Below are 18382 nucleotides of genomic sequence, written 5' to 3' on the forward strand. Positions count from 1 at the left end.
CCCGCCAATCCAGATTTTGAGGGTAGCTTGGGCTGTGTCCTTTTCAAGCTGGGTGCTCTGAAAGAGAACAGACTATTAGCGAGGAATAAAAGTGCCAAAGAAAGAGTGGAGAAGTCCAAGGACTTAGTAGGCACGAAGTAAAAGACATGCGGGAAGTCCAGAGGACTGTGGCCTTAAAATAATAAAATGATTAAAAGAAACCATCAAAATAATTTATAACTCCCCACAAGTCTGTATTAATGTAAATGCACTCACCGAGTCAGATGTTAGAGTGGAGGTCATTTTGTAGTAGACTACACAATTGTCCGGATGCCAAACAGCTAGGTCATCCACTTGAATAGAGCAGTGAGCGTGCGAACGACACACATCATGGCCGCAGGGTTGGTGGAGAACAGCGGCACATGCCGTCATCGCACAACGTACAGTCTGTAAGATAAAAGATACATGAGTATCTTAAAGAAAAGCAAATTAGGGGCCCGGAGGCCCCGGTGCTTAAATATTTATAAAAGTTAATAGGATGATAAATTTTTATATATATAGCTATAATGATCTTGAATGAAAGCAAATGAAGGGCACGTGGGCCCGGGTGCTTCAATTCTATATATATATCAAATACATGATAAAAACTATTCATATAAATGCCTTAAATATATTGAATGAAGGCAAATAGGGTACCCCGGGGGGCCCGGGGTGCTTAATAAATCATATATCAAATACATGATAAAAACTATTCATATAAATGCCTTAAATATATTGAATGAAGGCAAATAGGGGACCCCGGGGGCCTCGGGGTGCTTAATAAATCAAAATAACAGATCTATTTGATTGTAAAAATTTTAGATTAAATTAAGTCAGACCGTAATCGTGATCATATCAAAAGAAAGAAGGCAAGGTCGAGAACTAGGATCGTATATAATCTATATATGTGACTAATATATAAAGTTAATCCAAGTAATAATGAGTAATGTTGGCTCCGGGGGCTCAACTGAACAACTCGACCGGATGGTAATGTATAAAAACTATTTCCGGGGATCCCGTAATGAAAGTCTTTTATATATATATATATATATCTATATGAGGTCCGTGAGGTGCGTGACACTAGAGAGGGGGAAGGGATCTTTAATGGGTCCGTGACGTGCGGGACCGAGAGGGAGTAGCACGTACAAAACTTAATAAATAATATAACATGACAAGGTACCACGGACCGAGCAGAAAACTTCCCGCCGATCGTTGGCCAAACGAGCGACGGGAAGAAAATGACTACGACCGGGTAGAGTAGTGAAAAGAGTAAGTAATGTACGTTAATGCATAATAAAAGTAAGCCTCACAGATCAACGGGAACCGCCCGTGCAAAGAAGCGGATGCCCCCGAGGGGGGAACATAGCGCCATAAGTGACTCAAACTTGATCGGGAGAGAGAGAGGGAGGGAACCCTGGGGTGGGCTATCGGGCGGGAGGGAGGCTAGGAGTGGGGCGATAGCAGGTATACCAACCTGCCAGACCCACGATGATATGATCACACGGAAAGACTAATAACACTATAAAAAACATCACACATGGTAAAATAAGATAGGAAGGCATGCTGGATGATAATAATAATAAAATTAACTATACGTCAGTCGTAAAACAAACGAGGGAGCGATCAAGAGACAGGAGAAATCCCAAGCCTGATAGCGCTGCGGCAGGGCTACCAACATAATACAGAGTCAGTGAAGTGCTAACAAAATGAAAACTAATATGTAATATCTGACTCATGAAAGCCCCTCGAGCTAATGCAAGCAAACTAATGACGTTAAAATGATAAGCAAGTCCGTGGCGTGCGAACGTAAATAATCCAAGAAAGAATATAGTGGAATAAGAACGCCCGAAGGCGACCAGGCATGCCAACCTACCGATAATACGCACGTATATGTAATAACTGTTATCATAATAACAGGACAATATAAAAAACGAATACGGTGTGTGAACCGTGGATACCCATAAAGTTCATAACGAGAAACAATCAGTATGGAGGACTCATTGAAAATCGTTAAGAACGAACGAGAGAGAGATAGGAGGGAGCCGGGCGCCATGAGAGACCCACGCGGGGTCATGAAAAATAAAACTGTAAAATATAAGCAAAAAGGGCAAGGCCCCCTCCAAAATCTCAAAACTCATAGATCTGGTACTTAACTTAGATGGAGTGACAGTGGAGTCCGACATCTTGAGGTAAATCCAGAAAAAACCAGCGAAATTCACACACTAAGGCAAAATACGGCTAGAAAGTTGCGTGCTATTAAAGGAGTGACGTCACTGGCGTGGGATCGCTAGTAGTAGTAGGATGTTGAACGGCACCTCGCTGTTCGGGATTTTGTCAGGAGATATCTAAATGGTGCGAGGCCTCTGGTTGTGATTTATTCAGCGCCCCAGTATTATACCGACACCTTATTAAGGTGAGCGAGCTGGGTTCAACCTAGCATTCCTATACAATTTTTCTCTGGTAAATTTATAGCAGTTTTTACCTTAGAAATGATGTTAAAGGAGCATTTCACTGGGCGGCGCGGGTCGAAGCCCAGAAAATGCTATTTAAACCGGAAATGTCGTTCTGCTAATTAAATAACACATGCCCAATGAACGACGGTGCCTATGGCGACACCGGTAACCGGCGTAGATCCAAACACAATAATTACACTAATTTTATTGTGAGGCTGGAACTAAAATACACAATGTAAAGAATGAATACACAACTTTCTAGATGGAGAAAGAAGCTGTAGAAAGCATAAAGATCCTTAGAAATTGATCAAAAATGTCAGATCAACAGGGAACACCACTGTAGCGAGGCGCTACATAATAAGGAATGACCGCCAGAGGGAATTGGCGTGGTTGTGATACGATAGTAGTAGGGGAACCAGGGTAACCTCTAATGCAGCTACCCTTCTAATTCTGCCACGTATCCCCCTCGAAGCGTAAAGGCTATTCGGGGTGTAGATTGCCATGTGGCGTGTCAAGAATACGTCCCCTGATTATATACAATATCCTTGAGAGTAAATCTTAAGGGTACTCGCGCCAGAAGTTAGAATTCTGTGAAACCTTTGGTTTGATTCTCTGGGAATATCACTGTAGTCATATATACCCTTGGGAAGCTACTAAAGGAACCTTCCATCAGGACGTCATGGCTTGAGCCCAAAAAAAGCTACTCTATACAGTGATGGTTTTGCTATTCACCAGTTGTCTTATACAATAGATATGACAAACATTAAAATTTGTCTGTATTTTGGGTCGTGTTATAACGGGAAATATACGGTGTTTACACACATCCTTGTTGTAACTTTAACCTTTTTTTCAAGTTATTAGAACTTTAAAGTATATTAAATGTTTGATTTATTTACAAGAACAATTTGATATTATAAAATAATACAGTATAGTACATAGAAAGTATTGGAAATGGGTGGTAAACACGTTTGAATAGGTAAGTTGCTGGTTGCCATGGCCCAAATGGAATTATTTGTTAGTTGTGTGTTTCAAAATATGAGATTTTCCATTTATATGAAGTCATTGATCGACCAAATTCTCGCATAATTCGGGACCCTACTGTATATAGAAATATATATATATATATATATATATATATATATATATATATATATATATATATATATATATATATATATATTATATATATATATATATGTATATATATATATATATATATATATGTATATATATATATATGTATATATATATATATGTATATATATATATATATGTATATATATATATATATATGTATATATATATATATATATATATATATGTATATATATATATGTATATATATATATATATATATATATACTGTATATATATATATAGATAGATAGATAGATAGAAACTGTATTGCAAAGGAAAGATTATGCATTATTTCTGTATATTGGCCTCACATAATTTGCAATCTATTTCAGGTGCTGGTAAATCCACATTGTTGAAGAAACTCCTAGAAGAGTTTGGGCCTCACTTTGGTTTTTCTGTATCTCACACAACTCGATCATCAAGGCCAGGAGAAGAACATGGTACACATTACTACTTTGTTTCAAAGGAGGAAATGCAAGAAGCTATTGAAAATGGAGAATTTATAGAGCATGCAGAATATTCTGGTAATTATTAATATTTGGATAGATCTATTTGACTATCTAAAGAGACAATACAAATTTTAAAGAATGTCAAGACTTATGTTATTCTCTTTTTAGGGGTTTTTATGCTTATTTTCATGACTTGGGACACTAAACACCTATTATATTGTTGTTTTCTTCATGTTCTTTACATGATTGGAGAGGTCTCAATTTTATTTGTATGATAAAAATTATACCTACTGTTGGAAGTTTACAGTTTTATTGGTAAATTCTAATTACTGTTGATGTTTTGCACTACCTAAAACTTTTAATAAATTTTGGACAGTATCGAATTCCTAAACTTTATTACAATAGTGTTTTGTTTCTCTTATAGGAAACTTGTATGGTACAAGTAAAAAGGCAGTTGATGATGTTTCAAGTAGTGGCAGAATTTGCATATTAGATATTGATATGCAAGGAGTCATACAGGTGAAAGATTCAGAACTTCAGCCATATTATCTTTTCATTCAACCACCATCAATAGAGGTAAGAAATAGTCATAGCCATACACTAAAGGAGATCCATAAATTTATATATTATAATGTTGTGTAAAACTATTTTTTTCATTATAAATTGTTTGCAGAATTGTGTTTTAAAGGGTTTTTACTCACATCGTTTAGGCAGTGGTAACAGTAGCCTACTTGGTTTGCTGTCAGTAAGTGGCTTTTCTGTTGAGATTTCACAATATTACACTAACCAGTACCGGTCTTCTTTTTTCCTTTTGCTGCAAAACTGGAACAGTTTTACTAGCAGTGTTATGGATGTTCAATTTCTTTATTATTTCTATTAGCCTTCCCTGTTCATATTACCGTATTTCCATCTCAGGAAGCTTGGGATGTCAACAGTATTCCTAAAATTAAGGAATTTTTGTTTCTTTCCTTCCATTACACTGATGCATCTAGTAAAGCAGTGAGACTAGCACTTAACAACAATGAGATGCTGCCATCACTTACGCAGTCTAAAATTGACAGTAAAGCATACAGACATGTTCCGCAGCAATGAATGTCTAGTTTTGTGACAGTTTTTATAATTATGTTAGTGGTTTTAAGATATCTTGAAATTTGTTACCAATCACTGAACTGGTAAGCATAATGTTTTTGGGTTGCAATCACTTACATTAGAAAAATAGATGATTTGTTGTATTTACTGCTAAAATTGAATTGGGTAAGAGAACATTTCAAATTAATCTTGATTTTTCCCTGTTTTCCTGCCAAAGTGAACTTACATGTGTTCACTGTGTTCTCATTTATAATACTACTTGTCCTTCAATAATAAAAAAAATAGAAATATTAGAAACTATCAACAGTGTATAATCGTTAATTTTGAATAAACTACTCATTTTATATAATTGCATTTTTCCTAGCTATATAAACCTGAGTCATTTAATGGGGTTACTAGTGATCATATTTTCTACTAACAGACTTCTAAATTTTAGTTGATTGCATCATGCTTCATGCTGGGGAGTCTTCCTTAGGGGGAAGGAAGTCTCCATGAAGTTAAGAGGTAAATCTTTCCTCTCTGAACTATCTAATTACCTTAAAGTAGACTTTGTCCTGTTTCTCTGGCAAAGGAGGAGGTCATCAAACCTTTTATCAAGATTAACAACAGAACCCTGATTGCCTTGAACGTCCCATTTTTCATTTGTAAAAACATTACGGTGATTTAATGGGGCGGTGGCAGGTCTGGTGAATCCACTTTCTTGTACATCCTGTCCCATTTGGGGATGTACTTCCTTCCCACCTGGTGCATTATAAGTATAGAAACTGGGAGGGAGCTCTTTTGGATCTCCCCCCATCTCCTTTTCCTTTTTATTTTGTATTATTGGCATAGTCAGCCTTAGAGAAGATCTTTAAGATTATACCTTTCAAAAAGTTACTGTTTATAACCTATACCCCTGCCAGGACTCAAGATTGTGACAGGAGGACTAGTCTCTTGAGACATGGGTCCTCTCTGCCCTATCTTGGTAGGGAGCCAACCCCAGCTGGTGACAACTAGATGTCGAACCATAAACCGACAACTTTTATTTTTCAACAAAGTAATCCTTTTCGAACCAGGGTTTGATGACAGAACCTTTTCATCTGGGAAAAATATTACCCATTCCCGAGAAAGAAGGTCTACCATAGTATCCGCGAGGCAAGTGGTGTTTAGCGTCAGAAGATATACGCTGAACCCCTACCCGGTCAGAAGAAACTTGGCTTCCCTTGTCCCTGGGAGAGACATAACACACTGAGAATATGCTCACTGATAAGTTGTAAGTTGCCCTCCTGTTTTTCCCTGTTCTTTGGCTAAACAGGACTTCGGTGCTTCCTTCCTAGTCTAGAAAGGCTACAAGCCTCTCTAAGAAAGAAATCACCTAGTTATGAGGACCTAAGGGGAATAATCACATCTACCATATTCAGGAAACCTGGTAAGGAGGTTAGCGAAGATGTATAATCCAGATGTTCCTCCAGAAGAATCAAGACATCACTGAGTATAAGCAGTCATGACTACACATGAGTACTATCCTAGAAGCACTATGAGAGCTGTCCTCCATATCTCCTAATGAAGCTTGCCCTTGAATGATATCCCTACCATGAATCATTTATAGTGCCAAACTGCTTGTGAACACAATTTCAGCCAGAACTATGGTAAAGACCAACATCCTACTCCCTCATCTGCAAAATAAAAATCAGGAGATACTAGGGAGTCAGGTGGACACCTCGCCTAACTGTGAATAAGAAAAATCAACAGGCCTAGTACCCCTCATGATGAACCAGAAGAGACCTTCACACCAAGAGGATCACTCTTAGACCAGTCACAATGAGTTTGCTTGACATGTCGCATAAGAATCCTAAACTTCTACTAAATTAACTTTAGTATGGAGAGATTTCCAAGACCATGCCTCTTTGGCCAAGAACTATTTGACAATCTTGAAAACAGTTCCTATAGTCTTCATGAAGGTTCAGGTCTAGTTGGAGATCTTGGAGCAGGCTCTGGTCGGATATACTAGGATTCCATACCCCAAAGAACTATCGACACCCTTGTTACCAGGGCCACTTGGGGACGAAACAGTCTGATAAGAGTAACTCCCCTTCCCTACCATTGAGTCGGGAAGAAGGGTCTTTCATCATCACTAAGATTATCTTTGCAATACCAGGCAGAAGGGCATTAGTTATGGATCTAACTACCCTTTACTCTGATCCCTTATCTTTCAGCCAGGTAACAATAACTTTCACGAACTTGTCTCAAAAGTCTAAGGATAACCAAAATTCTCGTACACCCAACCCACGGAGACTAAGTAAGTTCTCCCTCCTAAACATGGACACCCTGTGAACTAACATGAAACTTAGCACCTTCAGGGGAAGAGTTGCCAACCTCCCCCCCCCCTGGGAACCCCCTCTCCTGTATTATATACTCCTGTGAGACATCGAAGTGGTGGAGCTGAGGGGAGAGTACCTGCTCCCCGCACTCTAGTTTCGGGGTGTCTGAATGTGCATGGATGTAGTACGATAGAGAGTAAAAGATGTGAGATTGGAAGTATGTTTAGGAATAGAAGGATGGATACATTGGCTTTGTGTGAGACAAGAATAAAAGGGAAAGGTGAAGTGATGTTTGGTGAAGTGACTGGTAGAGTGTCTGGGATTGATAGGGGAAGAGCAAGAGAGGGTGTGACTTTATTGCTGAGTGAATGGATGACAGGTAAAGTAGTGGAATGGAAGGAGATATCATCTAGGTTAAGGTGGGTAAGGGTTAGGTTGGGTAGGGAATGTTAGACTTTTGTTAGTGCGTGTGGGTCAGGTGGTGAGAAAAGTGAAGAAAAGCAGAATGAGTTCTGGAATGAATTAACTAGGTGTGTAGAAGGACTGGGTAGAAGGAATTATATAGTTGTCATGGGTGACTTAATTGCTAGAGTGGGTGCTGGAGAGGTAGAAGGTGTCATTGGGAAGTATGGCGTACCAGGTGAAAATTAGTGGTGAGAAACTGGTAGATATGTGTGTTGAGCAAGAGATGGTGATAAGTTCTAGCTTTTTCAAAAAGAAAGATAAAAAAAAGTATACATGGGTAAGAGTAGCAAATGGAAGAGTGGTAGAAAGGGAATTAATGGATTGTGTTGATAGCTAAAAGAATGTTTGGAAGATTGAAAGACGTGCACGTGTTTAGGGGTATGGCTAACGGTATGTCTGATCATTGGTGGAAGGAAATTTAGTTATAGCGAAAGAGTGGGGGATGTCAAAGGGAGCCAGTGAGGGTTGAAGAGTTGATAAAACCGAAGGTAAAAAATGAATATCAAGAAAGATTGAAAATGGTATATGACAGAGTGAAAGTAAGAGAAACTGGTAATTTAGAGGAGGAGTGGAAGTTGGTAAAAGAAAATTTTGGTGGGATTGCAAGTGATGTGTGTAACAAGAAGTTTGTTGGAGGCAGCTTGAGGAAGGGAAGTGGATGGTGGAATGAAGGAGTGAAGGTAAAAGTGGAAGAGAAAAAGATTGCATTTAAAGAATGGCTGCAGAGTAATAGTGTAGAGAAGTATGAAAGATATAGAGAGAAAAATGTGAAAGTAAAGCGCAAGGTAACTGAGGCAAAGAGGGCGGTTGACTTGAGGTAGGGTCAGGGAATGGGTCTTTCATATGAAGGGAATAAGAAGTTTTGGATAGAAGTGAAGAGAGTGAGGAAGGCTGGTTCGAGAATTGAAGAGACAGGGAAAGATGGAAATGGAAGGTTGTTAAAAGGAGAGGAGGCAAGGAAATGTGGGCGGAATATTTTGAAAGTTTACTGAATGTTGAGGATAATATGGAGGCAGATATAATTGCTGTTGCAGGTGTTGAGGTGCCAGTGATGGGAGATGAGAATGGAAGAGACTATGAGAGGAAGTGAGTAGAGCACTAGATGAAATGAGAGTAGGAAAAGCACTTGGTATGGATGGTGTGAGAGCCGAGATGTTGAAGGAAGGGGGTGTGACTGTATTTGAATGGTTGGTGAGATTGTTTAATATGTTTTATATTGTCAATGGTACCAGTAGATTGGGTTTGTGCATGTATTGTACCACTATATAAGGGTAAGGGAGATGTGCATGAGTGTTGTAATTCAAGGGGTATTAGTTTGTTGAGTGTGGTTGGAAAAGTGAGTGGTAGAGTACTGATTAATAGGATTAAGGATAAAACAGAGAATGCAATCTTAGAAGTACAGGGTGGTTTTAGAAGAGGTAGGGGTTGTATGAATCAGATTTTTACAGTTAGGCAGATATGTGAGAAATATTTAGCCAAAGGTAAGGAGGCGTATGTTGCGTTTATGGATCTGGAAAAAGCGTATGATAGAGTTGATAGGGAAGTGATGTGGAATGTGATGAGGTTATATAGAATTAGTGGAAGGTTGTTGCAACCAGTGAAAAGTTTCTACAAAGGTAGTAAAGCGTGCGTTAGGATAGGAAATGAAGTGAGCGATTGGTTTCCGGTGAGAGTGGAGCTGAGACAGGGATGTGTGATGTCGCCATGGTTGTTTAACTTGTATGTTGATGGAGTGGTGAGAAAGGTGAATACTCGAGTGCTTGAACGAGGATTGAAACTGGTAGATGAGAATGATCATGAATGGGAGGTAAATCAGTTGTTGTTTGCAGATGATACTGTACTGGTTGCAGACTCGGAAAAGAAGCTTGGCTGATTAGTGACAGAATTTGGAAGGGTATGTGAGAGAAGGAAGTTGAGAGTTAATGTGGGTAAGAGTAAGGTTATGAGATGTACAAGGTGGTGTGAGGTTGAATGTCATGTTGAATGGAGAGTTACTTGAGGAGGTGGATCAGTTTAAGTACTTGGGGTCTGTTGTTGCAGCAAATGGTGGAGTGGAAGCAGATGTACGTCAGAGAGTGAATGAAGGTTGCAAAGTGTTGGGGGCAGTTAAGGGAGTAGTAAAAAATAGAGGGTTGGGCATGAATATTAAGAGAGTTCTATATGAGAAATTGATTGTACCAACTGTGATGTATGGATCGGAGTTGTGGGGAATGAAAGTGATGGAGAGACAGAATATGCATTTTGGCCAGGACTGTAAGCATGTCTGGGGTGCTTTTGTGCCCTGCACACATCTCGATGCAGTTCTGTAGGGACAGGGAGGCAGTAAGCCTCTCCTTCGTCTCTTGCTCCCTGCGCAAGAGAAAGTCTGACAGCTTAGGGAGATTCTCGCTGAACTGCCGTCCCGCGATATCTGCATCTAGCTTCCCTACTGAGAAGGTTAGGTGGACTTCCTTCCTTGCGCGGGGCGAGATCTCGGCTACCTATAATCGCCGAGACTCTAGCGTATACGATTGACACATGTAGGAAGAGGAAATTGTATGCATAATCATATCTTCACTAGTATAATTTTGCCTAAATAGCTATAATTCATTAAAGCTAAAAACCGTGAAAGTCGTTCTGCTGGCTAAATAAAGCATGGTGGCGTTCTTCTGGAAACCGCGCACCCACTTGCGCAGTTTCTCTCGAGCGTTGTCCCTGGCCTCCGCGGACAGAGGGTTGTCAAACGCCTCATCAAGAAGGCCTTTGCAGGTTGAACAGGGCTGCGGATCCCAGTACTTGAGATTGCCCTTTTTTGCTGCACAGGGGGCGTGGCACGCCTTATGCCCGTAGAAGTCCGGGTGGTGAACTCCGCAGAAGGAGCTCTCACACTTCACTTTCTCCTCCTGTAAAAGAAAGAGATCATGAGTACATGGAAGACAGAGTTATGGCTTACATTACTCTTAAGATTAAGATTCACTAATCTGTAGAATTGGTTTTATGTGAGCTCAGGATAGGTGAGCTAGAAAGGAAGTAGGAAGACACATACTTGTGAATCCCGTCCAGCCAGTTACCGTGACCTTTTCTGCAGTCAATTCCTTAGGGCTTGAGGTTCTAAAGGAGGGAATAGTATCCTTATGGATGAGCCAAACTTAGGCTTCCTTATAAAGGAATTGTCTACAGAGTGGAGAGGATCTGAAATCGTTCAGAACCTACGGAGAAAAAGGAATATGATAAACCCCCTTTTTATTTGTGTAGGTCCCGGCAAGAGACTGCACTGAGAAGCACAGAGTATGCTGGAAATATTGTACTGTACAACCGTACACCCCAGCCACTGTTTTTAAGGTATGAAATACCAAAGAAAGAGCGGTCAGGCTATCCGGCTGTATTAGATCGACTGCCGGCACGGGGCCGGCAGCCGGGAGGAGGGGTGCTTGTCCATGGAAGCCGCAGGGGCGGCGCTGGCAGACCGGCGGCAAGCTGGAGGCCGGTCCAGCGGGGTGAATCCATCAAAGGCTACATACTGAGCAGCAGAGAGGTAGGAGACTCCTAGGAAGGCGATCGCCGGCACGGCGGTGGGTCGCCGGCAGGGCGGCGACCTCCGGCAGCCGGCAGGCTGTCGGCGCTGGTGAACCTAGCTGGTTGCATAAGATGGAGGGGAGGGTTACTTGAGATGTTGGCGGCAGCGTCGGCAAGAGGCGGCGGCCCCCGGCAGCCGGCAGGCTGCCGCCTTAGGTAATCCTCAGATAGGAACATCCTATGAAGTAGGAAGGTCACCTGGGGTGTCGGCGGCCAGCGCCGGCAGGCAGAGGCGGCAGTGGACCGGCACCATGATAGGAGAGAGAAAGGTAAGGAGGGAGTAGGGAAGGGTAATGTCCGATACCCGACCGGCTTCCCTCTGGAAGGAGTGCTCTCATGATAGGAGGGGATACACCTATCATCCGGCGGCAGGGAGCCGGCAGACGGGTGGATACCTGTGGTAATCCAAGGGAGGATCAGAGGACACTCGAAAAGGAGAGGGGGATCTTCCACCGGCAGGCCGGCCGCCGGCACTACCCCATAGTTCGACTATAAGGGGGAAGTGTAGCAGAGCGGCCAACCAAGCAGAAGAGCGCAGCCTAACCTACAACTCTCCCCAGGGGAAGAGTTGTAGGACAGCGGACAGGGGTGTGAAGGCAAGCCAACACAAAGGGATAGAGTGGGGAGGGGGTTAGGGGTCTTTGAGGGAGCAGAAGGGGTCACAACCCTAAGGCTCCCAAGGGGTGGGGGGAATCTGTTAGGCACTAGACTACCCAGGCAGGAGAGAAACGCTCTCCAACCCTAGGGGAGGTTAGCTCAGAGTAGGCACAGCACTGGTGTACTGTCCTAAACTATAATAAAACAGAATCCCCAAGCCTAACCTAATCCAGGAGAGTCTTCTCCTACATTAGGGAGGGCTGGGAAGACATATCGCTAGGCTACAGGGAGGAAGGGACGTGTCCCAAACCAAGTGCAGTCTAGGGGGAAGGGCAGAGTCCTTCCACCTTCAGTCTCAGTCGATACCTTAAGGGAAATGCGTTCCCTAAAGGTGGACTGGGATAAACGATAGATACTCTGGGGTTCTGTCCAAGGTCCCCCCATATACTATGGTAGGGAAGAGGGAAGAACGATCTAGCCTAACCTACGCGAAAATTATTCCGGGTAAGGGGGCAAAGATATAGCAAAGCTACCCAGAGGGAGGTTACCCGAAGGTAACAGGGGAGATAAGGAAGCATACAAGGGCCCCAACGTTGGGTTAGGGGAGTGTGACATGGATGGACCAGGCACGGTCCCTTGTATGATCCCTAGAAGGCGAAAGTACATGTGCAACACTGAATCTTGTATATGTTTAAGAATGCCTATATCTTCATTAACATTAACTCTAGGAACACTTATTATACCATGCAGAAGTAAACATGGTCACTAGGCTGTGGCCTAGGCTAGGCTAGAAGTCTAGTATGGGGTCGGCTAACTAAGAACGCCGAAGAATACCATCGGCATAATATAACTAATTGCTAGCAATGAAGACTAAATAACTAATGATATTAATTAGTTATAAGACCGGGAGGGCTGTTCTGGCTAACTAAATAAAGCATGCGAGGCGAACAGCAGCGTCATAAAATGGCGTCTCCGGGCAAGGCACAGCTCTGCCACAAAACACAAGATTTAAGGGTAAAAAATTGTTACTTTACGGCCAGAGCTTATTTAAACAATACAAGAACCTGGTACTCAACTTTCCAGAAGAAGGCGAGGCTGAAGGTTGCGACATGGCGAAGGATGCAAGAGATAAATTGCGATCACTGGGAAAAACCAACTGTTGTAGAAAGCTACAGGAGTAGGAATGAGGACGGACGTGACGTCACACAGTATGGCGGACAGCTATGGCCGCTGTTTGTTTACGTTGCGAGTACCGTAACAGTAACGAAGGAGGGTAACTTTGGAGCGGCTCCTCAGTTATCTCGCCACCTTTCCCCCTCGAAGCGTAATCGCTATGTGGGGTGCAGATAGCCTTGTGGCGTGTTAATGCATGCGTCCCCTGTTGATATATGATATCCCAGAGGGAAACCTTTAGGGTACTCGCGCCAGAAGTTAGAATTCTGTGAAACCTTTAGTTTAATTCTCTGGAAATATCTACTGTAGTCATATATACCCTAAGGAAGCTACTGAAGGAACCTTCCATCAGGACGACATGGCTTGAGCCCCCCAAAAAAAATTAGTAATGAAAAATTAAAGCAACATACTCAAAGACCATTAACAACATTAGATATACATTCTGTGCTTTTTTGCATGGACAAAACTATCGATAGAGAAGAGAGCTAATGCTTACATTAAGTGAAATACTGTAATTAACAAACTGAAGGACATAAAGCGATGCATATATGTCTTTGTGGAGAAAATTTATAATATTTGAAGAAAAAATTCTAAATAAATTTTAAAAGTATGTATAACATTGTTTGATCCTGTGGGTTGCATCTAGTGATATAGGTCTGATTAAACGCTTTGCTAATCATAGACCGGGATTACTCCTCCTAAGTTCTTTACTATCTCCTCCCATCACCACCTGAGCAGGATTAGTACCCTCATTAATCTTTTGATTTTACTGTAGGAGACTACATAGTTTGGAAAAGAAAAAGCTATCTATAATATAACAATGATAAAGCCAAAAAAGGTTTTAATACACTAATAAGTCAAAAGATTGTGGAATGCAACCAGTTCATCATTATAATGTAAAAAGTGCTCTGATCAAGGGATGAAGTATTGAATACTGTGTCAAAATAGGTGAGTCAACCCTGTCACCATGCTAATTGGTGCCCCCACAAGCAAGAGACTGGTCAATCCGGTCAAGCATGCTGACAGGATGAGAGGACAGGCTAGTTGCGCCGGGTTTGTCCTGTTTACCCCCCCCCCCCCCATACACGTTAAGCATTGGCGCTTTCGTGCCAATCGTGGTCAAATCAGCGTGCCAGTCCTGCTTAAGTGTACATATGAAATTATCAGATACACAACGAGCTAATATTTGGAGAGCAAGAAACAAACAGAACTAGAATGCTTAGACATGAATGGTGGTTGAGGGTTGTGACGTAGGTATGCCGGCCATGGGTGCTTTCTGGAAGCTGTGCATACTCACTCATAGCAGACAACTTTCAGCTACTTGGGAGTTGTTGCAAACTCAAGTGAGCCTGAACTTGTGAGGTCTGAGCCTGAACTTGTGAGGTCTCACCTATACATACCGAGTCTTTGCTCATTGATACACTGGCCCTAGAGCATGGGAGACAATATTTCTTTGGTTCTCATGTCATAGATGATTCCTTGATCTAGCCTTTTATAGACAAGTCCTTGGCGACCACACAGCACTTTAACTCCCCAAAAAAGGTCCTCAAACATACTTCTTTTTTTTCTGGATTATTTAAAAAAAAGTCTTCATCGCAAAATATTTTTGATACTATTGATATTTTTAAGTATTGTAAAGATATTCTGCTTGCATTATAAGAAAGTTCAATCATTGCTCAACCTAATGCAGCAAACCAGACGCTACATTTACTGTAGTTTAGATATCCCAAAGCACACAAAAAATCTCTCTGCGAGAGTGCCACTTTTCACCCAAGCCAAAAGCAGTATATCTCGTAATGTTAGTGAGCCCCTAAAAGCGCAAGAGGGTCAATGGTCTTAACATAATTTACATTCAGTTTAGTGAAAATTTATAACATTTATGTAGATGTTAGTATTGTCATGAATGTTTTTCAAACACTTTTGGTCATGTGTACTGCCATTAACTATCCATCAATTTTCTAAGTGTAGAATGTGTTTTTCATTGCAATATTAAACCCAAAATCAATTTTGCTTTTAAGATATTGGCATAATATTAGCTCAGGTCAGTGGGCAAATTCATGCCATCCAATAGGTTATATTACCATAAAAAAATATTCTTGCTATGTTGAGTCAAGTGGTTTCTGGTTTGAATATATATATACTGTATGTATTTTTTTCAGGAGCTTGAACAACGCTTACGAGCTCGAGGTACAGAAACTGAGGAAAGTTTGATGAGACGCTTAGAAACAGCCAAGAAGGAATTAGAGTATGGGGCTAAGGATGGAAATTTTGACAAGATCATAATCAATGATAATGTTGATGAAGCCTATGAACAACTTCGAGAATTCATTAAACCCATTGTAGAGAGTGAATGATATGTATGAATTTTTATATAGAATTTGATATTTTTATTTCATTTTGACTAGCATTTCCTCTGCATTTTAATTTTTATGAATGCCTTTAGTTTTTTGGCATAATTTATTTTAATCTGAGATGAGTTTTATATTTACAAGGTGTTGTGATTTTTATATGCTACTCTAGTTTGCAGTTGAAACTAGAACAAAGATGGCCAGTAATTTATTCCAGATAATTATTTAAAACATTTGAATATATAAACTTGAATTAGATCTACTTGATTGGTACATTAAAGAATGTGAAATATTATTGTGCATTTCAGAATGAATGCAGTAACAGGTGAAATGTATAACAATTCTTATATATATGCAGTATTGTGATATATTGTTGAAATGAACTTTAAAGTAAAATTTCCATTTTTTATGGAAATCCGTATAGAATGTAGAAACATAATTTATTTTGGTTAAAATCCAAAGCCATTTAATTTTTGGCTTGGATTTTAGTGTTCAGTAATATGGGAATGAAGTAGTTTAAATTGCCTGTAGGTTAAAACCCAGCATTTTGTAGTATGCATTTATTTCCCATTTTAAAAAAACACAGCACAGTATGTTAGGCATCAAGCATTATAGTGTGCATAAAGCAGCTATTACACGGAAATAATTTCAGGCAGCTCACAAAATTCATTACACAGTATTGTAGGTTAAACAAAGCTGTTTGAAAAATGACTACTCCTAATCGATTTGTGTAGGGGGTTAACATCAACAAAACAAATGCTTTACATATAATTCTATTCAACTTCTAACGTTAGCTGAATGATCAGAGTACGTTATAATTAGATAAACACGTATAGTTTGGTCTTGGGTTTGACCTTTTATGTTTTCGTTTTCCATTCTCAGCAAAATGGACAGTTTCATAAAAAGATTATATCCAACTCTTAAGGAGCTAACATTTTCTTTTTTTTAGTTCATATAACACAATGTTTATTTTGTTCTGCTTTGAGACAGAAAAATAAATATGTAATTTAAATTGATATTACTAGATAGGAGTAATTATTCTGTCGAGCTACTGCTTTTGAAATTAATGTTTTGAGGTTAACTACTGTGCTCTGAGAGAAAAATACTGATAAACTTTTGAAGGTGTCTAATACCATTAAATAAAGAAGATATCTAATAACTACTAAATAAAGAAAAGTTTAACCACAGGAATTTTAGACACACCCTTGTAATTGGCAATGGCTATTGTTGATTTATTTTTGTGAAATATCAGGTATTTGAATTATGCAAAGAAATGAGTTCATATTAATTATTAAAGTACAAGTATCAATTTAAAAAAAATTTCAGCTTGGGTTTTTTCACATTTAGAATTTAATCCTAATGTTTCTTTTTGGGATTATATGACTGGTGTTATGGAGGCTTTTATGGTTTACTTAATAAGTGTGACTTTTGTAGGTTTTCATTTAGAGTAGGGTATGCATTGTACACAAATGAATGCAAAAAGTTGCCAGATTTGCCAACCACTATTGTATATGCACCATTAAATGCACTGTAGGGATAAGGTACAATTTTTATTCTTGAAACTATAATCAAGAACTAAAGAACTACCATTAGAATAAACATCTAGTATTTATTTCATACCATGTTGAGCTCACATTTCTTTTATGTGTTTGCCTCTTTCTTTTATAAATATGAAAATTTTATCAATAAAATAACCGTGACTCTTCAGTATTCACAGTATAGTACATAATCACCATTAATGGATACTTTGTGATGTAGCTGTTCTGGTAATAATAATAATGTGTGATGCAGCTCTGAGTAGTGCACAGCATTTGTTTATACAGTATAAGTTTTATACCAAAAGGAATTTAATCTTTTCATATTTTTATTGCCTTCCAGTCTTTCCCCATTACAATTTTAAGATATTTTTTTATAGGTAATGCATTCCTAGATTAATTTTTAGATAGATATGTTATGTAGATTATTTTGTGTAGAATATAGAAAACAAATAAATCCCATTAAACTTTATAAAGTAGATTTTCCCTGTGCAAAAAAGTACATTAGTAAATGTGTATTGCATGTGCTGTTAAAAAGTATATGTACTAAATGTATATATTCAGTAAGCAAGTAATAATGCTAATAATTTGAAAATTTGATGATGAAAATAAACAGGACTTATATGTAAAAGTCTTATTCACTTTACATGCCATATATTTACAAGTTTTATTCACATTTTAAATACTAAAGTTTAACTGGTACAGCATGAAAATTCCAGTTCATGTTTTTGGTAAATGTATTTTTTTTTTTTGCAACAGGTGTTTACTACATAAAAGAATATAAAGGTTTTGTGAACTGATCAGTAATTAAATCACAGAGACAGAGTTGTGGGTATCACATAAAGTAAAGGAATGAAGTGTAGCCTCGGCTAATGTAGACATATGTAATAGGGAGGAACAGGTAAAAACACATATAGAAAGAATTGGTACTATAATGGGAAAAAGAAAATAACTACATTACTATGATTAAATTTATCATATATACATAGCCACCCAATAGAAAATCAATAAAAAAGAAAATGATATATATTATTTATGCAAAATGAGTAAGACTAAATAGTGGGTAAAAAAATTAAATTTTCCTGTTTTCTGGGGACAATAAGGAGTTATGAATAATGTTGGTAATTGTCCCACAAGCAAACAACTTTCCATTTCTGAGAATGTAGAAATCACTATATTATTTGGATTGAGAAACTTATCCTAAGAATGACTGAAATGCATCTGTAAAGATGCTTAGACAGCCTTAACCCTGGATAGGTACGC

General features: G+C 39.4%; 1 protein-coding gene across 6 annotated transcripts in view; it reads left to right on the forward strand.

Moving 5' to 3' along the window:
• The window catches only part of LOC137627804 (guanylate kinase), a 121549-nt gene extending 103773 nt beyond the window's left edge, over positions 1–17776 (forward strand). For all 6 annotated transcript variants that reach the window (XM_068359209.1, XM_068359175.1, XM_068359192.1 and 3 more), the window contains 3 exons: positions 3941–4132; positions 4482–4633; positions 15396–17776. In XM_068359209.1, coding sequence (XP_068215310.1) covers positions 3941–4132; positions 4482–4633; positions 15396–15590 — 539 coding nt within the window. In that variant the 3' untranslated portion in view covers positions 15591–17776. The remainder of the gene's footprint in view (positions 1–3940; positions 4133–4481; positions 4634–15395) is intronic.
• The last annotated feature ends 606 nt before the right edge of the window (positions 17777–18382 follow it).

The sequence above is a fragment of the Palaemon carinicauda genome, chromosome 2, assembly GCF_036898095.1.
Source record: "Palaemon carinicauda isolate YSFRI2023 chromosome 2, ASM3689809v2, whole genome shotgun sequence".
Lineage (NCBI taxonomy): Eukaryota > Metazoa > Arthropoda > Malacostraca > Decapoda > Palaemonidae > Palaemon > Palaemon carinicauda.